This window comes from Muntiacus reevesi, chromosome 4 (genome assembly GCF_963930625.1).
Source record: "Muntiacus reevesi chromosome 4, mMunRee1.1, whole genome shotgun sequence".
NCBI classification, from domain to species: Eukaryota; Metazoa; Chordata; class Mammalia; order Artiodactyla; family Cervidae; genus Muntiacus; species Muntiacus reevesi.
In genome coordinates this window covers 117,826,828-117,851,840 of record NC_089252.1, presented here as the reverse complement: position 1 = coordinate 117,851,840, position 25,013 = coordinate 117,826,828, and the positions used below count along the sequence as shown (strand labels likewise).

The window sequence follows — 25,013 nt, the reverse complement described above, 5'->3', positions numbered from 1 at the left end:
CCGGAGACTCCCGGACACCCACAGGCAAATCTGGGACAGTCTCCTGTGGGGTCACTGTTCCTTTCTTCTGGGTCCCGGTGCACAAGGTTCTGTTGTGCCCTCCAAGAGTATTTCCCAGTCTTGAGCAAGTTCTGGCAGCTCTATGGTGGGGTTAACGGCGACCTCCTCTAAGAGAACTTATGCCATGCCCACACCCAGAGCCGCTGTCCCTGCGGCAGACCACTGCCGACGCACACCTCCAGGGGAGATGCTCAGACACAGTCCTGTCTCTGTCTCTGTGTGGTCCCTGGGTCCTGTGCGCACGTTTGTTTGAGCTCTCTGAGTGTCTCTGGCAGGAATGGGGTTTGATTCTAAACGCAAATTCACCCCTCCTACCATCTTACTGGGGTTTCTCTGACCTTTGACATGCGGCATCTCCTCACAGCCGCTGCTCTTGACTCGGACATGGGGTATCTCCTCTCGGCCGCTCGCTTGACAGAATGATCTCTGTTGATTTCCAAGGCAAATCATTCAATATCATGGTAATCCAAGTCTATGCCCTGACCAGTAATGCTGAAGAAGCTGAAGTTGATGATTCTATGAAGACCTACAAGACCTTCTAGAATTAACACCCAAAAAAGTAGTTCTTTTCATTATAAGGGACTGGAATGCAAAAGTAGGAAGTCAAGAGATACCTGGAGTAACAGGCAAATTTAGCCTTGGAGTACAGAATGAAGCCAGGCAAAGGCTAATAGAATTCTGCCAAGAGAACGCACTGGTCATAGCAAACACCCACTTCCAACAACACAAGAGAAGACTCTACATATGGACATCACCAAACAGTCAACACTGAAATCAGATTGATTCTATTCTTTGCAGTCAAAGATGGAGAAACTCTTTACAGTCAGCAAAAACAAGACCAGGAGCTGACTGTGGCTCAGATCATGAATTCCTTATTGCCAAATTCAGACTTAAATTGAAGAAAGTAGGGAAAACCACTAGACCATTCAGGTATGACCTAAATCAAATCACTTATGACTATACAGTGGAAGTGAGAAATAGTTTATTCAAGGGGCTAGATCTGATAGACAGAGTGCCTGATGAACTATGGATGGAGGTTTGTGACACTGTACAAGAGAGAGGGAGCAAGACCATCCCCAAGAAAAAGAAATGCAAAAAAGCAAGATGGCTGTCTGAGGAGGCCTTACAAATAGCTGTGAAAACAAGAGATGTGAAAAGCAAAGGAGAAAAGGAAAGATATACCCATTTGAATGTAGAGCTCCAAAGAACAGCAGGGAGAGATAAGAAAGCCTTCCCCAGTGATCATTGCAAAGAAATAGAAGAAAACGATAGAATGGGAAAGACTAGAGATCTCTTCAAGAAAATTAGAGATACCAAGGAATATTTCATGCAAAGATGGGCTCAATAAAGGACAGAAATGGTATAGACCTAACAGAAGCAGGAGATATTAAGAAGAGGTGGCAAGAATACACAGAAGAATTATACAAAAAAGATCTTCATGACCCAGATACTCATGATCACCTAGAGCCAGACATCTTGGAATGTGAAGTCAAGTGGGCCTTAGGAAGTATCACTACAAACAAAACTAGAGGAGATGATGGAATTCCAGTTGAGCTATTTCAAATCCTAAAAGATGATGCTGTGAAAGTGCTGCACTCAATATGCCAGCAAATTTGGAAAACTCAGCAGTGGTCACAGGACTGGAAAAGGTCAGTTTTCATTCCAATCTCTAAGAAAGGCAATGCCAAAGAATGCTCAAACTACTAAAAAATTACGCTCATCTCACACACTAGTAAAGTAATGCTCAAAATTCTCTAAGCCAGACTTTGACAATACGTGAACTGTGAACTTCCAGATGTTTAAGCTGGTTTTAGAAAAGGCAGAAGAAGCAAGAGAGTTCCAGGAAAAATATCTATTTCTGCTTTATTGACTATGCCAAAGTCTTTGACTCTGTGGATCACAATAAACTGTGGAAAATTCTGAAAGAGATGGGAATACCAGACCACTTGACCTGCCTCTTGAGAAGTCTGTATGCAGGTCAGGAAGCAGCAGTTAGAACTGGACATGGAACAACAGACTGGTTCCAAATAGAAAAAGGAGTATGTCAAGGCTGTATATTGTCACCCTGCTTATTTAACTTCTATGCAGAGTACATTATGAGAAATGCTGGGCTGGATGAAGCACAAGCTGGAATTAAGATTGCTGGGAGAAATATCAATAACCTGAGATAAGCAGATGACACCACCCTTATGGCAGAAAGTGAAGAAGAACTAAAGAGCTTATTTAGTTGGCTTAAAGTTGGCTTAAAGTTCAACATTCAGAAAACAAAGATCATGGCATCTGGTCCCATCACTTCATGGGCAATAGATGGGGAAACAGTGGAAACATTGTCAGACTTTATGTTTTTGGGCTCCAAAATCACTGCAGATGGTGACTGCAGCCATGAAATAAAAAGACACTTGCTCCTTGGAAAAAAACGTTATGACCAACCTAGACACAATATTAAAAAGCAGAGAGATTACTTTACCAACAAAGGTCCATCTAGTCAAGGCTATGGTTTTTCCAGTAGTCATGTATGGACGTGAGAGTTGAACTATAAAGAAAGCTGAGCGCCAAAGAATTGATGCTTTCGAACTGCAGTGTTGGAGAAGACTCTCGAGTCCCTTGGACAGCAAGGAGAACCAACCAGTCCATCCTAAAGGAAATCAGTCCTGAATGTTTACTGGAAGGACTGATGTTGAAGCTGAAAGTCAAATACTTTGGCCACCTAATGAGAAGAGGTGACTCATTTGAAAAGACCCTGATGCTGGGAAAGATTGAAGGCGGGAGGAGAAGGGAATGATAGAGGATGAGATGGTTGGATGCATCACCAATTCAATGGACATGAGTTTGAGTAAACTCTGAGTTGGTGATGCACAGGGAGGACTGGCGTGCTGCAGTCCATGGGGTTGCAAAGAGTCAGATATGACTGAATGACTGAACTGAACTGAGAAGTCTTTACAAATAGCTGAGGAAAGAAGAGAAGCAAAAGGCAAGGGAGAAAGGGAAAGATAAACCAAACTGAATGCAGAGTTCCTGAGAATAGCACAGAGAGAAAAGAAGGCCTTCTTAAATGAACACTGCAAAAAAGTAGATAAAAACAACAGAATAAGAAAGACTAGAGAGCTCTTCAAGAAAAATGGAGATACATCAAAGCTGTATATTGTCACCCTGCTTATTTAAGTTATATACAGAGTACATCATGCAAAATGCAACACTGAATGAATTACAAGCTGGAGTCAAGATTGCCAGGAGAAATATCAACAACCTCAGATATGCAGATTATACCACTCTGATGGCAGAAGGTGAAGAGGAACTAAAGAGCTTCTTGATGAAGGTGAAAGAGGAGAGTGAAAAAGCTGGCTTAAAATTCAACATCAACAAAACTAAGATCGTAGCATCTGGTCCTATCACTTCATGGCAAATAGAAGGAGAAAAAGTAGAAGTAGTGACAGATTTTATTTTTTGGGCTGCAAAATCACTGCAGATGGTGACTGCAGCCATGAAATTAAAAGATGCTTGCTCCTTGGAAGGAACACTATGATAAACCTAAACAGCGTATTAAAAGAGAGTGATATCACTTTGCCAACAAATGTCTGCCTAGTCAAAGTATGGTTTTTCCAGTAGTCATGTATGGATGTGAGAGTTGGATAAAGATAGCTGAATGGCGAAGAATTGATGCTTTTGAACTGTGGTGCTGGAGAAGACTCTTGAGAGTCCCCTGGACAGCAAGGAGTTCAAACCAGTCAGTTGTAAAGGAAATCAACCCTGAATATTCATTGAAAGGACTGATGCTGACCCTCCAGTACTCTGGGCACCTGATGCGAAGAGCTGACTCACTGGAAAAGACCCTGTTGCTGGGAAAGATGGAAGGTGGGAGGAGAAGGGGACGACAGAGAATGAGATAGTTGGATGGCATCAATGGACTTGAGTGAGCAAACTTGGGAAGATAGGGAAGAACAGCGAAGCCTGGTGTGGTGCAGTCCATGGGGTCGCAAAGAGTCCAACATGACTTAGCGACTGAACCACAACAAATGCTGTTGTATCAGTTGTCAGGTAATGCTGACTGCTCCCCAAGAGCATGTGTGGTGACGGGGGCATCAGAGAAAATGTAAATCAGGGCAAAGACTGTCCTGAAGACTCAGGGGAAGCGCACCTCTCAGGCCCCCCACGTGACGAACAGTGTTCCTGGAGGTGTGCTGTTTAACCGGGACCCCTTTCCCGAGGCCGGGCGGAGGTGAGGGGAGCCCCGAAGGGCGCGACAGCGGGGGCGAACGCCCCACTCTGGTCCCCAAAGGCCAGGGCGGGTCAGGGCGTCAGTGCCGCCTGGAGCGCGGCTCGCACGGAGGCCGCCGGGGAGGGCGGCAGGGTTTCGTCCGGGCTCCCGCAAAGTCTGCGGAGGACTCGGCGGAGCTGCCTGCGTGGAGGCGTCTGCAGGTGCACAGGCCTCGGGGGTGTGGCCTGGAGGCCCGGACCCTGGAGCAGCACCTCCGCGCGAGCGCGCCCGCGGGCTCCTGGGGCAGCCTCCGCTGCGGGGCCGGGGGGAGCCTCTCCTGACCGAGCAGTCCCCCGCCCGGAGGAGGGGCCGGCCCGCCGCCCGGGCCGCACTGCGTCCCGCCCACCCGCCTCTTTCCCGGGGCTTCTGGCCCCGAGGCCTCGCGTGTGGAGAAGGGCAGCCCGCTTCCTCCGCAGCGGGACTCTCCGGACGCGCCGCTGCACTCCGCGGGGCCCGCAGGACGACGTGGGGGTTGTGTCCCTGCCGAGCCGGCACAGAGCGGCCACCGCGCCGCCCGAGCGACGGGACCCGGAGAACCGCGCGTCCGGAGCGTGCGGCCTCGTCCCGGGTCTGCAAGCTCAGGGCGGTCCGGCCCCTCATGGAGACGCATCTCCGGGCCCCCAGCCGCCGCTCCTGGCTGCAGCCTCCCGCCTCCCTGCTGGGCCGCTGGGCTCTGCGCCTGTCAGCCGAGAGCCGTCGGGGTCAGGGGGAGGCCCGGCCTCGGGCGTCCTCCCTGACCTCTTCACCCGCGGTGGCGCCCGGCCCACCCCGGAAGAGGCGTCACCCCGTCTGGTCACACCCGCCCTGAGGTGCGCCCGTGATCCCATCAAGCCCCTCCAGCGCATCGCTGACCGCATCGCCAGGAGGCGGCCATTGGCCGAGGCTCGACTCCCGCCCAGCCCGGTCCTGCTCAAGAGAGGCCTCCTGCCTCAGACCAGCATCCGCGGCTGGGCAGAGGGGCTCGGCCCGAGCTGCAGCCCCGCCTCAGACCCGGGGCCTCCTCGGAGCGGAGACCCCCTCAGACCTCCTCAGACCGGGGGCCTCCTCGGAGCGGAGACCGCCTCAGACCCCCTCAGACCCGGGGCCTCCTCGGAGCGGAGACCCCCTCAGACCTCCTCAGACCGGGGGCCTCCTCGGAGCGGAGACCGCTTCAGACCCCCTCAGACCGGGGCCTCCTCGGAGCGGAGACTCCCTCAGACCCCCTCAGACCGGGGGCCTCCTCGGAGCCGAGACCCCCTCAGACCCCCTCAGACCGGGGGCCTCCTCGGAGTTGAACCTCTCAAGAGCTGAGATCTTCTCAGACCTGAACCTCCTCGGACCCGAGACCTTCCCGGACCTGAACCTCCTCAGACCCGAGACCTTCCCGGACCCGAACCTCCTCGGAGACGAGACCACCTCAGACCCCCTCAGACCGGGGGCCTCCTCGGAGCTGAGACCCCCTCGAACTCCCTCAAACCCCCTCAAACCCCCTCAGACCTTCTCAGAGCTGAACCTCCTCAGAACTGAGACCTCCTCAGACCCCCTCAGACCTCCTCAGAGCTGAACCTCTCAAGAGCTGAGACCTCCTCAAAGCTGAACCTCCTAAGAGCTGAGATCTCCTCAGACCTGAATCTCCTCGGACCCGAGACCTTCCCGGACCCGAACCTCCTCGGACCCGAGACCTTCCCGGACCCGAACCTCCTCGGATCGCCTCAGCTGCTGCGGCCTAAGCGTGAAGGGCGCGCTGCAGGGCCTTGCTGGACGGAATGAGCCCCGCAGGGTCAGGTGAGAACGGGGTTCTGAGAGGGTGGCCAGGCGGTCACTCTGCTGTGGCCCCTCCTCTATCGGCCGCTGAGCAGCCCAGGGGTCTGCTCGCCAACACCCCGCTCTGGAGCCAGCCCTGAGCCCAGCCCCGCGGGCAGTGGGCCCCCCCAGGGAGCCCAGTGGGCACTGGGGTTCTCTGGTCTCTGTCCTCCTCTGAGGCCTGCATGGTGGGGGCGAGGGGCTGAGTGCCCGCAGCCCAGCTCACTGAGGGCCGCGCAGGCGCCCTGGGCAGGGTCACTCCTGTGTCGCTCTCCCCTCTCCTCACCCCCAACCTCTCCTCCAGCCCCCGCACCCTCTCTGACCCTCCTCTCTGCTTGCCTGCAGGTCCCAAGGAGCCGCCTGGGCACCCCGAGGAGCCAGCCTGTGGAAGCAGAGCGGCTCCCCTGAGATGGACGCGTGTGCATGCAAGGAGCCAGCCGTGTGGAGCGTTGGCCTAGCCCCCCTGGCCCCCGTGGCAGTCGTGGGCCCTGCCTGCACCTGCTGTTACCTCTGAGGAGCCCAGCACGTAACTGACCCCACCTGCTGGCCTCACTGGAGGGCCCCCTGCCTGGAGTTCCCCGGCCCTTGCCGTTCCACCGTGGTGGCCTTTGCCAGCCATCCTTGGATGGGGCACCCCCCTCCAGCTGCCTCAGGGCCTTCCACCTGGGCCTGGGGCGTCTCCAGCTTTGACCCCCTCATGGGGAGCCTGCCCTCAGGCCCTTGGGCTTCCAGCGTGTTTCCTTGCCCTGTGGGGCCCCCACCCCCATACTCCTCGGCCCCTCCAACTCTAGGTGGGGACACCCCCGAGCCCGGCGCCCGCCGGGGGTGGCAGACTCCGCCCAGCTCAGCCCTCCTGACTGCAGAGGGGACGCCGTCCAGAGCTGCTTCCCACGTAAAGATGACACTCCAAGTCCTTTCATCAGGAGGGGTGTCCAGGTTCAGCATCTGGGCCCCCAAACTGCCCTGCAGCCCAGAACTCTGCCCTCTGCCCCCGTCCCCCTGTGCGGACCCCCAGCCGGAACCCCAGGGCCCCCGCCCCCACCACCCGCCCTCCCGGGCCCGCCGCCGTCTCTTCTAGCTCTGATGTGTGCCTGGAGACCACGCCCTCCAGGGCTCAGGGCCGTGGGGTCCGATGAGCCCTGCTGTGCCCGCTGCCCAGATAACGCCCACATCTGCTGTGACAGATGGGAGCACGGGCCACTCTCGTGAGACGTGTAACAGTGAGCGTCTTACATTCAGCAAACGACGCTGTGCTGTCAGCTGGGTTCATGCTTCACTCCTTAGAAAGACCCAGCCTCACTTACATGCGAACACTTCCGTCTCATTTTCAAATGTTACCAAAAAGTTTTTCATGTTATTATTTCCTGCTCTGTTGATTATCTGTGGTACTCCACTTTTCTGTCTTAATATTGCATATATTAAAAGCAGAAATAATGTAGGTCTCTTGGTTTTATTGAACCCACTGTTCACTCAGCAATTCTCTCACGTCTTCTGACATGCTCTCTGCTTCCTGTTTCACTGTGAGCTGATTGTTTCATAACGTCTTGTAGGTGGTGCTCGCTCAAGTCATTTTTAGCCTTTATTCTTTTCTATTATAATTTTTAATGCCATAAAATTTTCTTTAAATGTATCACTTGAGATGTATTCCATAGTAATATGTGATGTTTTATTTCTGTATCTTTTAAAACAGTTCTTACTAAGGGGAAAATCAAGTAAATATTATTTGTCTTCTTTCTGCTAGGAAATAAACCAGAATCTTCTTTGCGGTTCTAAGTGTCTCATAGGTCTCTCTGTAATCTTCCAATTACTGTTCTGTTCACCATAGGTGTTATAATGGAGGACTAATAAAAATTAAAACAGTATTCATATACTACAGCTTGAAGGTTAAGTGGAAGTTAGTCACTTAGAATATCTATATACTGATAGTATGTGCACTTACCCTGGAAGCTAGTTTCTCAAGCAGCATTTTGTACAACGTTTGAATCTCTGAAGCAGAAGTATTTTCCTTTACTGATTCTGAGAGAAATCATTAAAAGTGCATTTTGAAGGGGGTAAAAATGAAATGCTCAAGTTGCTTGATACAGTTTTGGAATCTGGAATAATCACTGTGTTAGAAGGTCGAGTTAAGCTTGAAGAACCCACGTCTCCTGGGACCTGAAGGTGATGGTGTTCGGTCCTCACCCTGGAAGTGGTTTCTTTGTCAAGCGTGGCGGTCACGCCTTCTGCTCCTCACGGTGCCCCAGCCCCGGGCTCCAGACAATGCTTCTACAGAGCGTGCGTGTGCCCCTCGTTCCCTCAGCTGAGCTGTCTCTTGGACGGGATGCAGATGGTGCTTTTCCTTTTGCACTGACTGCAAACATCTGGACAAATGTGAGCCCGCTGGTGACAGGTGCCCAGGGAACCGGCCCCCGGGAGCCCGCAGAGGGTGGGCGTGGCCTCAGGTAGCTAAGCTGCTTGTCCCACACTCGTCTGGGGAGCCCCGCGGTGTCACCACGTTCCACCCCAGGTACATCGATGCCCAGAGAATGGCAAACGTCGCCTGCCAGCTGGGCCAGGACCCTCAGTGGAGTAGCTTGTCAGGGGTTGCGGGCCACAGAGACCCACAGCTCCTCCACACCCCACGCCCCCGTGGTTTTCTTGCTCTGCTTCCTGTTTGTGTTGGAGAATTTCAGTGGTAGGACTAACAGGAAGAATGGACACCCATGTATCCTCCACCTAGGTGGATTGTTCCTCCTGTGAGTTTTTCTTTAATTTCTGTCTCTGGTCACATAAATACTCTTACAAGTGATGTCCCCTGTGTCTGTTCATCAGTCCCCCTCTCACTCTGTCCTCCCCCCACTAATCTGCTAGCGGTGTCACAGTAAATTGCGGATGCCTGGCCCTTCCTCGTGCGTCTCTACAGGACGAGGGCACCGTACTTCATAGCCGAGCCGTCATCACTCCTGACGGTGCCAAGCCTGCAGACCATACACACGCTCCCAGTTGCCCTAACACTGTAGGTTTTCTCTTGAAAAGTGTTCAAAAGTGTGTGTGTTTTTTTAAATTTTTTTCAATTAAATTCTCTTAATTTTAAAAGTTATTTTTGCCTATTTTATACCTGGGTTTTTTGAGGGGAAGGGATTAGGGTAGATCATATGGTCATTTGCATATCCTGTTGGGAGAAGTGAGCGTTCCTCACTTTTCCCTTGAGTTGGGGCTGTGGTCTTTCAATGTGCATGTTTATAAAAAGTTCTTTACATAAATATATATTCCATAGAAAAGTCTTTTGTCAGATACAAGTGCTGATTAAACATTCTTTGTGGCTTTTCTCTTCTTTGGCTGCACGGGGTTTTGCTGCCGTGCGGGCTTTCTCTGGCTGCAGCTAGCAGGGGCTACTTTGGCTTGCGTTGCAGGAGCTTCTCATCGCTGTGGCTTTTCTTGCTCCGGAGCACGAGCTCTAGGGTGTGTGGGCTTCAGTCACTGTGGCTGCTCGGCTAAGCAGCTGCGGTGAGTGGGCTCTAGAGCACAGGCTCAGTAGCTGTGGTGAGTGGGCTTAGCTGTCGTGGGGTCTTCCCAGCCCAGGGATCAGACCTGTGTCTCCTGCCGTAGCAGGCAGATTCTTTACCACTGAGCCACCAGGAAAGTCCTCTTTGTGGCTTTTTAAATGGCGTCTGTTGGTGAACAGAAGTTTTTAACTTTATGGAAGTCTGATCTGTCAATATATTTTTTATTAGTGCTCTTCAATCTGTTTAAAATTATTAAACCTGTTTAATTCTTTGTCTACTTCAAAGTCATGAACATATTCTCCTATTTTTTTTGGAGTTTTATTGTGTTACCTTTTATGCTTCCATCTCAAATTAATTTTTGGAACATACTGACTCTCAACTTTTGTCACAGCATATGGTGTATTTTAGTAAACGTTTTTGTGTACTTAAAAAATTCTTCAACTGTTTGGTAGAATATGCTACATATGTCAATTAGGTCAAGTTAGATAATTATTTTGTTCACATCTTCTATTTTTTCATGTCTTCTTGTTCTATTACTTATTGAGAGAATTAAAATATGGTTCTGCATTTTTCTACTTTTCCTTTTAGTTCTGTCAGTCGTTGCTTTATATTTTAAAGATGTTAATATCTGTTTACAAATTTAGGATTGTTTTATTGTCTGGACTATTTGTCCCTTTTATTCTTATAGAGTGTCACACTTGACATTGTTCAATACTCCTTGCATTAAGGTCTGTTTTGTCTGGGAATTTATCTGTTCTTTGGTTAGGGCTTGCTTTATTTGCGCTTTCTGCTATTATATTCAAATGTGTTTCTTGAGAGCTTGTTCAGGGGTTCCAGCAGGGGAGTGCAGCTACTTGTATACCCTTGATGGAAGACCGGTCCTCCTCTGTCGGGAGTGGTCATCCTCTTAGACCGGCGTGCAGCTTCAGGAGGGACACAGGGGTGGTGAGGCAGGAAGGGGACGCACGCCTTCCCAGCCAGATCAGCTGAGTCAGCTCTGGCAATCAGCGGGGTGACAGATGTCGCAACGAGATCACCCTCACGTCCTCACATGTGTTTCTCATAAACCTCAGAGAGCTTTGCAAACCCAGTCTCATGGTCTCTGTTTTAACTGGCTTGTTTAGTCCATTTATATTTAATGTGGTCCCTGAGGCAGTTGCTCTTCTCCACCACCTCACTACGTTCTCTTGTCCCTTACCTCCTCCTGCACCTTTTATATGCTCACTTTTAAAAAAATTTTTCCACTGTATCTCTTTGTTACTTTTAAATTATACTTCAGTGTATCATTCTTTTGACCGTTACTCTAAAGATTAAGAGGCGGTTACTCTAAAGATTACAATACCAACCATCGGTATTGTAACCATCGGTTACTGTCTACTTGACACACGTATTTGTACCAGTTTCCAAACCATGCAGTTCAACTCCAGCCTCCCACCTCTCCTGCGGGGGCTGTCGTCTATTGCCGCAATGTACTCTGCACTCTACGTCTCTGTTATAAACTTGACAAGAGAGCATTAATCGTTTAGTCTGAAATCACCATCATTTTTACATTTTACCATTTGTTTCCCTGTCCTGCATTCTTCCCTTCCTGATCGCCACGCCTGCAACCGGAATCACTTTTCTCTTCTTCCTGAGTTTCTTTGGCTTCAGGTTCTTGTGAGTTACTCCCTTAGCTTATGATTGCCTGAAAAATGTCTTTTTTTGGCCCTTCACTTTTAAGGGATATTTTGCTAACCCTTTTTGCTCAGTTGGCAGTAATTTGTTTCTTTTAGAAAGTAAAGCGTCAGTCCATTTTTTAGTGGGAGTCTAAGTCAGAAGGAAGACTTGCACACATTGGCCAACTGTGAGAGCAAAGCACGTGGACACCCACACTGGGATGCTCACCACAGCTAGTTTCTATTGTGGATTGTCACCTGATGGCCCTGCTGGAGAATGTGGCCTATAGTAAACCAGTGCTTCAGAGTCCACTGTTGCTGTAAACCCAGTAAATTCTGTGGACTTACTGTCACGTGCACACGTTGGTGGCAGATCTGTGTCTATCAGATCACACTTGCTGACTGCGTGGCTCACCCTTTCTACATCCTTGGCTAATGTTTGGCTGCCTGATCTCTCATTTTCTTAGGCATGCATTGAGTATATAGGCTTTATCAAGTTCAGTATTGTGCCTTGCCATTCTATTTTTCTGAGAGTTCTAAAACTTATGAATGTGCTGAAATCTTATCAAACTTTTTCTCTGTATCTGCCAAGTACAATTTGGTAAAATCATTAAGATAGTCATTTTTTTATCTTCTGTAGCCTAACAATGTAGTGAATTATTCCATGTGTAAAATCATCTTTGCATTGCTGGGGTAAAGTACATCCAGTCACAGGTTTTATCTTGTAAAATGTTTTGCATTTGGTCTGTTCATGTGCTATTTAGGACATTTTACATGAAGGGGAAATAACCTAGATGTGTTTTCTTGTGTTGACTTTACCAGTTCTGAATTTAAGGTAATAACAGCTTCCAAAAATTAATTTCAAAATTATCCTTTTAAAGATATATTCTGGAGTGTTCTTGTGAGCAAGTTTGGAAAATTCGTCTGTAAAACGGTCTGTGCCTGGGCTTTTTAGTAGTAAGGGCACTGTCCTTTTGCTCATGACATTTACTTGCATGTTGCAGTTCACAAACCGCTTCTGTAGTTCTGTGTTTTGCCGACGTGTGTCTTCTCTCATCTTTCTTATTCTTCCGAATGTTTCGGGTCTTTTTTTAAAAAAAAAAACAAATACTGTTTTGGTGTTTTACCTTTTAAAATCATTTCATTATTCTATGTTTGTGGATTTTGTCTTTGTATTTTTTTTTCTTTCATTTTGTTTCCTTGGGTTTCTTTGTGGCTGCTTTTCTAGCTTCTCTCAGACCTCTCGGTCTCCTCTGTGAAGTTTGTCCCAGAATACCTCTTTAGAGGTGTCTCACTGATTGGGCAGCTGCTGTGTTTGTTATATCTGCCCTGCAGGGTGGAGAGGTCCTCCTGCCTGGCCAGGGGCCAGCTTCCACAGCTTAGCCCACCCCGTGCGGTGATGTCTGGATGGATATTCAGACACTCAGTCCTGACCTCTGGTCCTTCCTATGCCAACTTGGCAGGCTTTCCACGTTCCTGTATGTAGTGTGTTATTTTAAACTCACTCTTGTTACTTCAACTAGTGTATTTTTAAAGAAAGTGTCACATATTAAGTATAATCACTAAAGTACTTGTGAATTTGGTGTCTCTCACCATACACTGAATATAAACTAGATGTAATGAGGTAGAACAACGTGATAGAACTGGCCGGACGTCACTGTCTCTGTATGTCTCATCCTCACCACCACCACCCCCCCAGCTGCCCGCCAGCCTGGCTTTGTGCATTAGGGCCGTCCAGCCTGCCCCTGGCTCGCTCTCTGGTGTCCCGAGGACACTGCTGTCTGCGACCCTAATGTTGCAGAGCCTGGGCGGGTGGAGGCTGCACCTCGGATGCTGGACGTGGGGAACCCACCTCTGCCCTCCCCCCGCCCCGCGCTGCCCCGGCTCCTCACGCACAGTTCATGCCCGTCTGGCGCACAGAGGTTGGAAATAGCGCCGAGCTGCACCCCTGGGAGACCCCCATGTCCCTTGCTCTCTGGCTTCTGACTCGGGTTCCCCACTCCTGCTGTCTCCTGCTGGACCTCGAAGCCAGCCAGCCCTGGCTAGTTGCTATTTGCTGCTGGTTAGTTGCTCAGTCGTGTCTGACTCTTTGCAACCCCACGGACTGTAGCCGGCCAGGCTCCTCTGTCCATGAGATTCTCCAGGCAAGAACACTGGAGTGGGTTTCCATGCCCTCCATGATCCTCCAGGGGATCTTCTCAACCCAGGGATCGAACCCACGTCTCTTGCATTGGCAAGCAGATTCTTTACCACTGAACCCACCTAGAAGCCCAGCCCCAGCTAGAGCACCCCCCAAACATGACACCCCGTGTTGGCCACCTCCACTCACTGCGACTGATGCCTGCCTGGGCCAGCCCTGCCCTACTGTGAGATTCAGGGTGGGGACAAGCCTGAGGTCCCACATCCTTCCCCTGCTCTGTGCCGCCCCAGAGACCGCGTCTCCTGGCTCTGCGGCTCCCTGCAGGGTCAGCAGTGGGCGATGCTTGAGAGACTGGAGGGTGGGGAGGTGGGAGAAGTGATCCCCGCTCTGTCTGCCCCCCACCCCCACCTCTGCTCCCCTGGGCCGCCCTGCCGAGGCCACGTCCCTTCTGATGTTCTGAATCTCAGGCTGGCACATCCCTTCCTCCTCCCATCACAGCCCTGAGACCTCCTGCTGGTGGTTCATTGTCCCACAGCTTCTCAGCGCCTCCCGAGGGACCAGTGCCCAGAAGTAGGCCCCTCAGACCACAGGTTGCAGGACCTCCAGGGTTTGTGTGCTGCAGGACCGGCTGAGGGCCTGGACAGGGTCCTTGCAGGCTGAGGCACCTCGGGAAGATGGGGAGGGAACTTCGGAGCCCCCAGCTCGACTGCCTGCCGGTCACCGTTCACTGCGATGTGGGCATTGGGGGCCTGGGTCCGACTGCCCCAGCAGCCTCTGGAGGCGTGTCCGCCAGCACGCTGGCTCGTTGCTCATCTCTAGCACAGAGAACGCGGCTCACAGGGCCACTCAGTGAGCAGAGAGCCCCATGGGGGGTCGGCTGGGTCACCACAGGCTCAGGGCCAGGACCCTGACATGTGTGTGTCGAGCTCTTCATGCGCCTGTCTAGGCTCCGACCAACTCAGGCCACGGGGCTACAGGGTGGACAGTGCAAGCACTTCTGCTGAGCGGCCAGTGCTCCCAGTGCTCTGACTGTGCCCTGAGGCGCTCGGTGTTGGCCAGGGCAGGCGCTGGAGGAACCTGAGGGTCACAGCTGACTTGGGTTGGTACCCTCTGCAGAGCTTTATGTGCGTCAGGAAGTCAGGTGGGAAACCGAGGCCCAGAAGGATCAGGACCTGCTCACTCACATGCCAGGAAGTGCCAGAATCAGGCTTCAAACCCACGGTCACCATCCTCACCCAGGGCTCTGGCCAGTTATTATCCCCACTCGGGCTCTGTTGGTCTGAAAGGGGACATGATGTCTTCACGATCAATGCAGGACTGAGTCATTGGCAGAAGAGCGTTTATCTTGGATTTAAGGAGAGTGCTTCCAGTGTGTTTACTTTTTAAAAAAACTTATTTTTTTGTTGAAGGATAATTGCTTTACAGTATTGCATTGCTGTCTGCCACACATCAACATGAATCAGCCACGGTGTACATGTGTCCCCTCCCTCTTGAACCTCCCTCCCACCCCTCTGGGTTGTCACAGTTCTCTGATTTGAGTTCCCTGAGTCACAGCAAATTCCCACTGTCTTATTTTACATATGGTAGTGTAAGCTTCCGATCCACTCTCTCCATCTGTCCCAGCCTCTCCTTCCTTCCCCCCAGCCATGTCCATAAGTTTGTTCTCTATCCCCACTGCTGCCCTGCAAATATCAGTACCATCTCTAGATTCCATACATATGCATTAATATACGATATTTGTTTCTTTCTGACTTACTTCACTCTGTATAAAAGTCTCTAGGTTCATCCACCTTGTTAGAACTGACTCAGATGTGTTCATTTTTATGGCTGAGTAATATTCCCTTGTATATGTACCACAGCTGTTTTTATCCATTTATCTGTCGATGCACATCTAAGTTGCCATGTCCTGGCTATTGCAAATAGTGCTGCAATGAACACTGGGGTACATGTGTCTTTTTCAATGTTGGTTTTCCTCAGGGAGGCCTGTCATGCTGCAGTCCATGGGGTCGCAAAGACTTGGACACAACTTGGTGGCTGAACAACAACAGAGTGTATGCCTAGTAGTAGGATTGCTGGGTCATGTGGTAGTTTTATTCCTGGTTTTTAAAGGAATCTCCATACTGTCTTCCATATACCAATTTACTTTCCTACCAACAGTACAAGAGGGTCCATTTTTCTCCACACTCTCTCCAGAAATTATTGTTTGTGGGTTTTTTGATGATGGCCATTCTGTCTGGCCAGTCTGAGCCTCTTGATGAAAGTGAAAGAGGAGAGTGAAAAAGTTGGCTTAAAACTCAACATTCAAAAAACTAAGATCATGGCATCCGGTCCCATCACTTCATGGCAAATAGATGGGGAAACAATGGAAACAGTGACAGACTTTATTTTGGGGGGCTCCATAATCACTGCACATTATGACTGCAGCCATGAAATTAAAAGATTCTTGCTCCTTGCAAGAAAAGCTATGACCAACCTAGACAGCATATTAAAAAGCAAAGACATTACTTTGCCAACAAAGGTCCATGTAGTCAAAGCTATGGTTTTCCCAGTAGTCATGTATGGATGTGACAGCTGGACTATAAAGAAAGCTGAGCGCCAAAGAATTGATGCTTTTGAACTGTGGTGTTGGAGAAGACTCTTCAGAGTTCCTTGGATTGCAAGTAGATCAAACAAGTTCATCCTAAAGGAAATCAACCCTGAATATTCATTGGAAGGACTGATGCTGAAGCTGAAACTTCAATCCTTTGGCCACCTGATGCAAAGAACTGACTCATTGGAAAAGACCCTGATGCTGGGAAAGATTGAAGGCAGGAGGAGAAGGGGGCGACAGAGGATGAGATGGTTGGATGGCATCACAGACTCAGTGGACATGAGTTTGAGCAAGCTCCCGGAGTTGGTGATGACAGGGAGGCCTGGCATGCTGCAGTCCATGGGGTCGCAGAGTCGGACATGACTGAGCGACTGAACTGAAAAGGAGCCATGTTGATCAGGTGGGGCACGGCCGCAGCGGAGGCATCAGGTGAGCTGTGAGGCCAGGAAGCATGGGGTGAAGGTGAGGCTCAGGCTGCCTCTCGGGGCTCAAAAGGAACACAGCTGATGAAGAAGGAATATTGAAGAAACAGTGACCACAATTCTCCAGAATTAAAAGACTGAAAATCAACAGAAAGAACAGAAGGAAGCCCCTGCCCTCCACTCAAACGTGATGAGACTTATCATCCTCAATAGAAAGAAACCTCTGAACCTCGCGGCACATTTGCAACTCTGAAATAAAGGGTTAGCTTTCCACTCCTGGGAATGAAATTACATACTCCTAAATCACTCTTTGAATTAACGCAAATCTTGAAATTCTTAGAATTAAAGGATAACACTCTACATATAAAGTTACAGGATACGGCAAAAGGGTGCCCCGCGGTTGAGACACTGATCAGAAATCAGGGGTGTCGGGAGGAAAAGAGCTCAGTGTCCAGGTCGGGAAACTGGGGCACAGAGGAATATGAATCTGGGGAAGTGGTGAGAAGGACATCCGGACAACCACAGAAACCATGCTGCCGACACATGTCATCGTTTGATCTTCACAAACGGAGAGCTGGCCCTGAGGGTGGTTCAGACACCTTCTGATGAGGACGGAGGAAACGGTGCGTTTCCAACCAGGCTGTGAGCAGGAAAGATGCCGGCCACTCCGCTTCCCACCCCGGCTCCCCTCAGGACCCGCCCGGCGGTCCTGCTGAAGGGGTCAGGGCAGCGGCCTGGAAGCTACGCAGACACGCAGACAGACAGACGGGGCGGCTCTGAACCATGGGGAGGAGCACGTGGGCAAGGCCCCCGGGCTGAGCACCGCACGGCGGGGGGCTCCCTCGGGGACCCCAGACCCGCTCTGAGAGAGGCCCGCCCCCAGAGATGCAGACGGGGCGGGCAAACCACCCAGGGAGCTGTAAGAAAAGCCGAGGCCCCTGAGGGGCAGCCCAGGAGAGCAGACTGGAGCCCACAGGGCCCATCCCTCGGCAGAGGCCGGGGGCGCGGCGGGGCGGGGTCGGCTCTCACTTCCCCGGGGCGCCCGCTGCCCGCCCTCGGCCCCCGCCCCGCTGAGGGGCGCCCAGACAGCCACCCCGCCGGCAGCGAGGGGGCCCCGGCCTCAGGCGTCCGGGAGCCGCGCGCAAGTCCCGGCTTGCGCCAGCCTGGCCTCTGCTCGTCTCTGCCACTTCCTGGGAGCCTGTGATTTCAGAATTTTAAAAAATTATCCACCAATAAAACCAGTTATCTCTTCAATCCGTACCTCTCAGGGCTCCGTACCCTTGCGTACGCAGGCGAGGACATACGTCATCACGTCGTCCACACCTGGGTGACGCCCAGGACGCGTGACGTCAGCAGACGCCACACAGTCGGGGAGAAGTTAGGCGTGCAGGCAAGGTGGAGCCCTTTCCTTTAGAAATACAGGAAGTGGAGGCCGCAGGGCACACCCGCCGCGTTCCGCGCACTTTCAGCCGTGCAAACGCCCTGTGTTTCCGTGCAGGAAGAAGCAGCTCGCTTCCGGGCTCCGGTACCTGTCAGAGCCGGTTTCCACCTGCGTGAGCCCTCGTGGGCTCCTGGGGCCGGCGCCCTGGGGCAGCTCCCTGTCGGGGTGGTGGGGAGCCAGGGTGCCAGCCCCTTAGCTACAGCAGGCCCACCCCCGACGGCAGCCAGCTGCCCTCTCCCCACGCCGCGCCCATCGGAAAAGCCTCCGGACCTCCCAGCCGTTCCCCAGGGATGCACGTCAGTTCCATGCAACAGCCCCCGGAGAGGACCCTCTCCCGCGCCTCCCGGAGACGGTGCTGCCCGCGGTCCTCGCCGGTGGTGGCCGATTCCCCTCCCGGGTCCCCTGGGCTCCCTGCCTGCACCGCTACTCCCCTGGGCGTTCCCGTAGACCATCCCTCTGGCCTGGTCCTCTCCCCGTTTCTCACGACTCTGCAGCTGGGCCGGCCACGTCTTCACCATCCCTCCTGCCTTGTTCCTTCTGGCCGCCACGTCCACCCAGACGGGCCTCCCAGCAGCCCGCCCGTGCCTTTAGCTTGTCCCTGCAGCCGCTCTGACCCGCCCCCGCAGCCGATCCCAGACCTGTAGCCGCTCCTGCACCAGGTGGGGCCTGGACCTGCTGCCTCCCTGCCCACTGGCTCCGCCCAGGTCGCGGCCGCACTGACCCGCAGAGCAGTGAGGAGCCGAGAACCAAATGCACGCAGCTGGGTGGGAAGATCGTACACGCATGGTGGCAGACAGAGAGCAGAGTTATTAGAGCACGTGGTTTATAGAATTTAAAAACACAGGTGTGCAGGGCAGTGAGGAGGGCTGGAGAGGGGCCGGAGTGTGGGCAACGGGGTTGAAGGGCAGAGGGCAAAGAGGAAAGTGAGGACACATGACGCATGGGGGCCCGATGTGCGTCCTTGGGAATAGGCCGGGCCCTAAGCAACAGTGAGAAACTGACATCTGAGGCCCTTTAAAAAGTAAAAACCGAAACCTAAGTGTCTGGCCAAGCACAATTCCCTGGGCAGCATGAGGGTGTCGCCTGGTTGGGGCGGGTGGCCAGGGATTGATCAGAGCTGGAAGTGACTGTGGTGGACCCGGAAGGGGCCACAGGGGCGGTGGGGGCCATGGGGTTTGGGCTGAGGGTCCCCACTGGGGGAATGGGGCAGAGGTCAGAGTTCTGGACTAGAGGGTGGTTTGGGTGCCCAGATGGAACACACTGAGGCAGCTGGAAGGGGTGCCCCATCTAGAGAAGGTGGATGAAGGGTGCCCAGGTGGAACCCCAAGTTGGGGAGAACTCCAGCCTGGGGGCAACGACGCAGGGGGCCCCCATATGCCAGCCGGCAGGGTCAGTTAGAGGGAGTTCCTGGCGTGGGTATGGACACTGCAGGCTGGCCCCGTGTCTGCCCCAGAGGCAGCTGTAGGCGCGAGGATTTCCTCTAGGGGCTGTTGGGGGTCTTGAGGGTCTGCATGGCTCCTTCTGGGGAGGCGGCCGTCCCCCTTCTGGATGTGGCCCGCCCGCTGTCCTGGCTCCTACCTATGGAGGAGACGGAGGCTGCAGGAGAAGGAAGGGTCAGGCGGGGGTGAGGAGCAAACCTGGGGCATCACATGAGCTGCAGCCTGGGGGCGGGCGTGTATAGCGTGGCTTCAGGGCGAAGCCTCGAGTCAGCCTGAGCCATTCCTTTCTGTTCTTGGAGCCCCCGGCCCCCTCGTCGGTTTGCAGAATGGAATCCGAGCGGATTGACGCCTGTCTCTGTAGGGACCCAGAGGCCTGAGGGATCAAAATGAAGCAACCCCCCCAAAAAGGGATTCCTCTGCCAGAGTCAGAAAGAGTGGAGACAGGTGGAAAGAGGGGTTTCCTAGGGGTGAAGAAGGGACCCCTCCACCTTCGGGCACACCCCAGGCAGGGTGGCCCCCATTTCCCTGAGAGGCAGCCGAGGGGGCACCAGGCTCAGGGCCATGTGTCAGCAACACACGTCCACCCACCAAGGGAAGAGCTTGGACCAGGAGGGCTTGTCCCCAGAGGAAGGCGGAGCCGGGGTGGGGGGCTCCGGTGAGAGTAGGGGGCCGCCCATTGCTCCAGGGGCAGGTGCTGAAGGGACAGCCTGTGGGCACCAAATGGGCAGGAAGTCCCATGGCAGCCGGCCACGCGGAGTCGTCCCTTCAGCACCCCCAGCAGGCGGACAGTGCTGAAGGCCTCAGCCCTTCCCTCCCGAGGCCACGTCCCAGGTCACAGGAGCCCCTGCGTCCAGGCTTGGGCATGTCGGCAGGGTGAGACCCACAAGGGCTCGTTCAGCCTGGCCGGAGCCTCCTGCGGCCGCCTCGAGAGCCTGCTGAGCCTGGGAAACCATGCAGACCATGGGCACTGCAGATGGATGCCAGCGCAGGAGAGGCAGGCACAGGTCCCCCACCTTGGGGAGCAGCCCAGGCGCTGGGCACTGAGGAGCACGGGCCTGGTAGCCACTGCTGCCTCCCAGACCCCAGCTGGGGCCGGAACTGGGAGCAGAGCCTGGTCTGGGTCAGAAGAGCAGAACCTGGCCGGGCTGTGAGCTGAGCCAGCTTCACTGTATACAACTGGGGGTCTTTTTGTTACACAGCATGGTTTTGTAATAGATGACCGATACACATTCCCACATGCCTGCCTTCCTAAGAGTAGACAGACTTCAAGGGCTATGCAAGAAAAACTCAGAGAGAAAAATGCGACTGGGCCTTGTTTCCTTCCAGGATGCTTCCGAGGGAGAGGGGAACTGTGCTCCTTCCTACCCCAGTAGCATGGCAGCTCCGTGAGGACAGCCTTGGCGGGACGCGGGGGGAGGAACGGACTGGCAGAGGGGCTGGGAGAGCGAGCAGTCCGCTGCCCTTCGAGGTGGAGGTGACCAGGGAGTGAATGCAGTGTGGCTGGGCCCACACACCTTCAGAGACGAGGTCAGGGTGTGGAGGAGAGTTTGGATCGTGAACCAGACCCTGGTGGGGATACAGGGGTGTAAGTGAGGCTTCCATGGACGCCAGAGACCACAGAGGCTGGGCGCACAAGAGCAGAGTCAGGGGGAGCACAGCTGGTGCCCCAGACGGACCCATGTGATGCTTTGCACACGAGACCCGCCTGGACCTGGACACGGCTTCTGTGTCCAGAGCAAGGGGGACAACCTGCTGCACAGAGGGTGGGGGATACTGAGCACCTCGAATCACCAGAGAGAATGCTCCCCAACTAGCAAGACAGGGCAGACAGAAACTGTGCCATCTTGGGAGAAGTTCTTACTCAGTTCAGTCACTCAGTCAAGTCCAACTCTGCCACCTCACGGACTGCAGCACGGCAGACCTCCCTGCCCATCACCAACTCCTGGAGTTTACCCAAACTCATGTCCATTGAGTCGGTGATGTCATCCAACCGTCTCATACTCTGACGTCCCCTTTTCCTCCAGCCTTCAATCTTACTCAGCATCAGGGTCTTTTCCAATGAGTCAGCTCTTCGCATCAGGTGGCCAAAGTATTTCAGCTTCAGCATCAGTTCTTCCAATGTATATTCAGGACTGATTTCCTTTAGGAGGGACTGGTTGGATCTCCTTGCAGTCCAAGGGACTCTCAAGTCTTCTCCAACAACACAGTTCAAAAGCATCAATTCTTCAACACTCAACTTTCTTCATAGTCCAACTCTAACATCCGTACACGACTACTAGAAAAAGCATAGCTTTGACTAGACGGACCTTTGTTGGCAAAGTAATGTCTCTGCTTTTTAATATGCTGTCTAGGTTTGTCATAACTTTTCTTCCAAGGAGCAAGCGTCTTATTAACAGTATTGAAATAATGAGAAACAACTCCATGGAGAAATGGGAAAAGAACCTTTAAAAAGTCACAGAAAGTGGGGGTAGAGACAGGATGCCAATAAATGCCCCCCAAAGATGTTCAGACCAGTAAATAGAGATTGAGTGCGCAGAGTCTCAGGCGCTTCCTGCCATACCCATTCACAGACGAGTAAGTGAAAAGTGAAAGTGAAGTCGCTCACTCGTGTCCGACTCTGTGACCCATGGACCGTAGCCCACCGGGCTCCTCTGTCCGTGGGATTCTCCAGGCAAGGATGCCATGCTCTCCTCCAGGGGATCTTCCCGACCCAGGGATCGAACCCAGGTCTCCGGCATTACAGGAAGATTCCTTACCCTCTGAGCCGGCAGGGAAGCCCCAAGGGGGCTTTATTTATAAAGGCAGACAACAGGAATAGCAATCACATCAGAGGAAACAGCAGGATTTGGGGGCAGCAGGGCCACACAGCCCTGACCTGGTGGAGAGGGGAGCAGGAGTGGCCCCAGCCCACAGCAGGCAGAGCCGAGTGTTGGTCAGTTGTGGGGTTGGCAGGGTGAGGCGGGGGTGGAGTTGGCTGAAGATAGGAGGTGGGCTAAGCTTTCAAGGACTGACTAGCAGCTGATCCAGAAGGAGACATCTCCTTACCCTGGCAGAGGGGGCTAGATGTCCCTTCTCTGCCTGGAAGTGGAGACAGGGCTGGGGTGGGCAAGTGTCTGCCTTCTGCTGAGACCCCAGCCCCCTGAGCATGCAGCGTGGGCCCGGGTCCCCTTAGGGGAGTGGACATGCCTCGCACTCCCTTGGCTCAGAGGCGGGGGTTCTGGCGACTTCCCTGGATGAGGTCAGCGTGTCTGAGCTGTGCTCACAGCTCTTCAGCGCCCACTCCTAGTGAGGAGACCACGATCAAGCTTGCTGGGCTTCTGGAAAAGCCCGTGGCTACATGACAGAGACGGAACCTCCACGACCAGACACAGAGACGCCGTTCTGGCAGCTGTCGCAAAGACAGAGAACAAAACACAAGTGAGGAGACGAAGCTTGTAGGACAAAGATGATGTAGAGAGAGACAAAGTCAGAAAAGCCATTAAAACTGTCCTCAGAGAGATAGACTGTGCCCTTGAAACATAAACAAGATCTGGACTTTCACGGCATTTAGAGCAAAGACCTTGCAAGTTAAAGGGCTGAGATGAGAAACACAAGTGTCGGAACGTAAGGTTGCAGAAAGTCCCCCAGAGGATAGAAAAATGAGAGAGAAACTAAGAAAAGCGCTGTTAGACATCGGTAAGAATTCAGGACTTCCCTGATGGTCCCCTGGTTGAGACTCCATGCTGTCAACCAGGGGTTGCCGGTTCCAGCCCAGGTTGGGGAAGTAAAATCCCACATGCCTCATGACCAAAGGGCAAAGCCACAAAACAGAAACATGTTGTAACAGACCCAACAAAGACTTCAAAAATGGTCCACATTAAAAAAAAAAAAAAAAAAAAAAAGAATTCTAGAATATAGACTAGACAGTGGGGAAGAGTTAAGCAAAGATATGATTCAGGAAAATCTCCCAGAACCTGCAGTATGTTTGTGGAGTGAACAGACCGCAGGACCAGGGACAAGGGAGATCCTACCTCCCCAGATAAAACAAAGCTGGTTTCAGAACTGCAGCAGCTTCAGACGTCACCTCCGTCTGGGAGAAGTAGAGCAACACCTCCAACATTTTAGAGGGAAGTGATTCTCCAGCTTAGAAGTCTGAGCCCAGTCAGAATATAAATTAGGAGTGAGGACACAGAAAACGTACTGTAAGACTTGCAAGATGCTGAGTTCATCTCCTGTGTGTCTTTCCTCAGAAAACTGCAAGCATATCTGCTCCGTGGAGCTTCGGGTGCCTGCCTGAGAGGAGGCGGCCAGGACCCAGGTAGGTGGTTCATGGAGCTTCACTTGACTGTGCTTCCGAGATCTGCATTTTTTTTGCAAACTGAAGGCTTATGGTGCCTCTGCGTCGAGCAACTTTTCTGGTGCTGTTTTTCCAACAGCCTTTGCTCCCTCTGTCTCTGCGCCACATTTGGGTATTTGTTGTGGTGTTTCAAGCTTTCGTGTTATCATCATGTTTGTTACAGCGATCGGCAAGCAGTGAACCTGAATGAACTTTCTAAATGCTTAGATGATGGCTGCGTATTCTAGCAGTCAAGGATTTTTATGTTAAGCTGTGTACTTTTTTAGACATAATGCAATTTCACACTTAATAGGCTGCAGTATAGTGCAAACACAAGCTTTATAAGCACTGGGAAACCAAAGAATTCATGTGACTCCGTTTCTTATAGTATTTGCTTTGTTGCGGGGTTCGCGTTTCTGGGGCCAGGCAGGGAGGGCCTGATGATGCCGTGAGCCAGGATGCCCAGGAGCTGGCATGCCGGACGTCGCTGGGGTGGGCACACTTGGGAGGACCCAGAGGTGTCTGAACACGGGAGGGGTGAGGGCGGAGGCGGGGCGAAGGAGCCGGAAACGGAGGACAGCATCTGGATTTGTGAAGGGGGGTTGGCCAGGGTGATGTCCGCTGCTAACATCTGCCGGGAGGGGAGCGGCTCCTCTTCCCACTGTTCTGTGATGCTGGCCACTCCTGAGATCACGTAAGACCTGAGGCTCTAGCTGGCACTGCCACAGAGGCCCAGGGTCAAAAGACTGGCAGCACCGGCAGCGGGAGGAGGCACAGGGCGACTTCTGGAGAGAGTGAGAGGGACTCAGCGCCTCTGGAGGACCGCCTGGCAGCCATGGGGGCCATTCAAGATTCCCCTGGCGTATGCCTACAGTGCAGGAGACCCGGGTTCAGTACCTGGGTCGGGAAGATCCCCTGGAGAAGGGACTGGCAACCCGCTCTAGTACTCCGGCCTGGAGAATGCCATGGACAGAGGAGCCTGGCGGCCTACCGTCCAGGGGGTCACAAAGAGTCGGGCACGACTGGGTGATTATTCGTTCATTTGTTTGCCTCTGTTCACCTAGGCTCCCAGAAGCGCGGGGTTTTCACTGAAGCAGGAAAGAGTAGCTGCGTTGCTCTGCCAGGCAGAGGGGGCCGCCGCAGGCTAACGCCCTCAGGACTGTGTCCTGTCCCCCCACCCCGGAGGGGCCAGCGAGGAGTCAGAGTGCCCAGGGAGCAGGGCGTGGCCAACTCGCCTTCTGATTGGCTGGTGGTGAGGTCATCGGGAGTCAGCATCATCAGCCTTCCGGTTCCAGCCCGTCTGGGGTCTGTGTGCTTCTGGGCAACGTGCAGTTAACGTCTCCCACCTGGTGTCGGCGAAACGGTTCAAAGGACACGGCTCAGAATAGTATCTATGGTCCTTGAGGAGGAAATAAAGGCCCTTGACTTT

The 25,013-nt window shown here is 52.9% G+C and overlaps 1 protein-coding gene and 1 long non-coding RNA gene across 2 annotated transcripts in view; both read left to right on the top strand.

Annotated features, from left to right (window-relative positions):
- Positions 1-24,710, top strand: part of LOC136167624 (uncharacterized) — a 114,726-nt gene extending 90,016 nt beyond the window's left edge. The window contains exons 2-3 of the long non-coding RNA XR_010663099.1: positions 23,499-23,566; positions 24,649-24,710. This is a non-coding gene — a long non-coding RNA (uncharacterized lncRNA). The remainder of the gene's footprint in view (positions 1-23,498; positions 23,567-24,648) is intronic.
- On the top strand, positions 6,723-7,175 carry PRR23E (PRR23 family member E). Its single transcript, XM_065932492.1, has one exon. The coding sequence runs from the start codon at positions 6,723-6,725 to the stop codon at positions 7,173-7,175; it is 453 nt and encodes a 150-aa protein (XP_065788564.1).
- Positions 24,711-25,013: the final 303 nt, after the last annotated feature.

Coding starts and splice junctions, on each gene's coding strand:
- PRR23E (XM_065932492.1), top strand. CDS start 6,723: ATGGGGCACCCCCCTCCAGCTGCCTCAGGGCCTTCCACCTGGGCCTGG.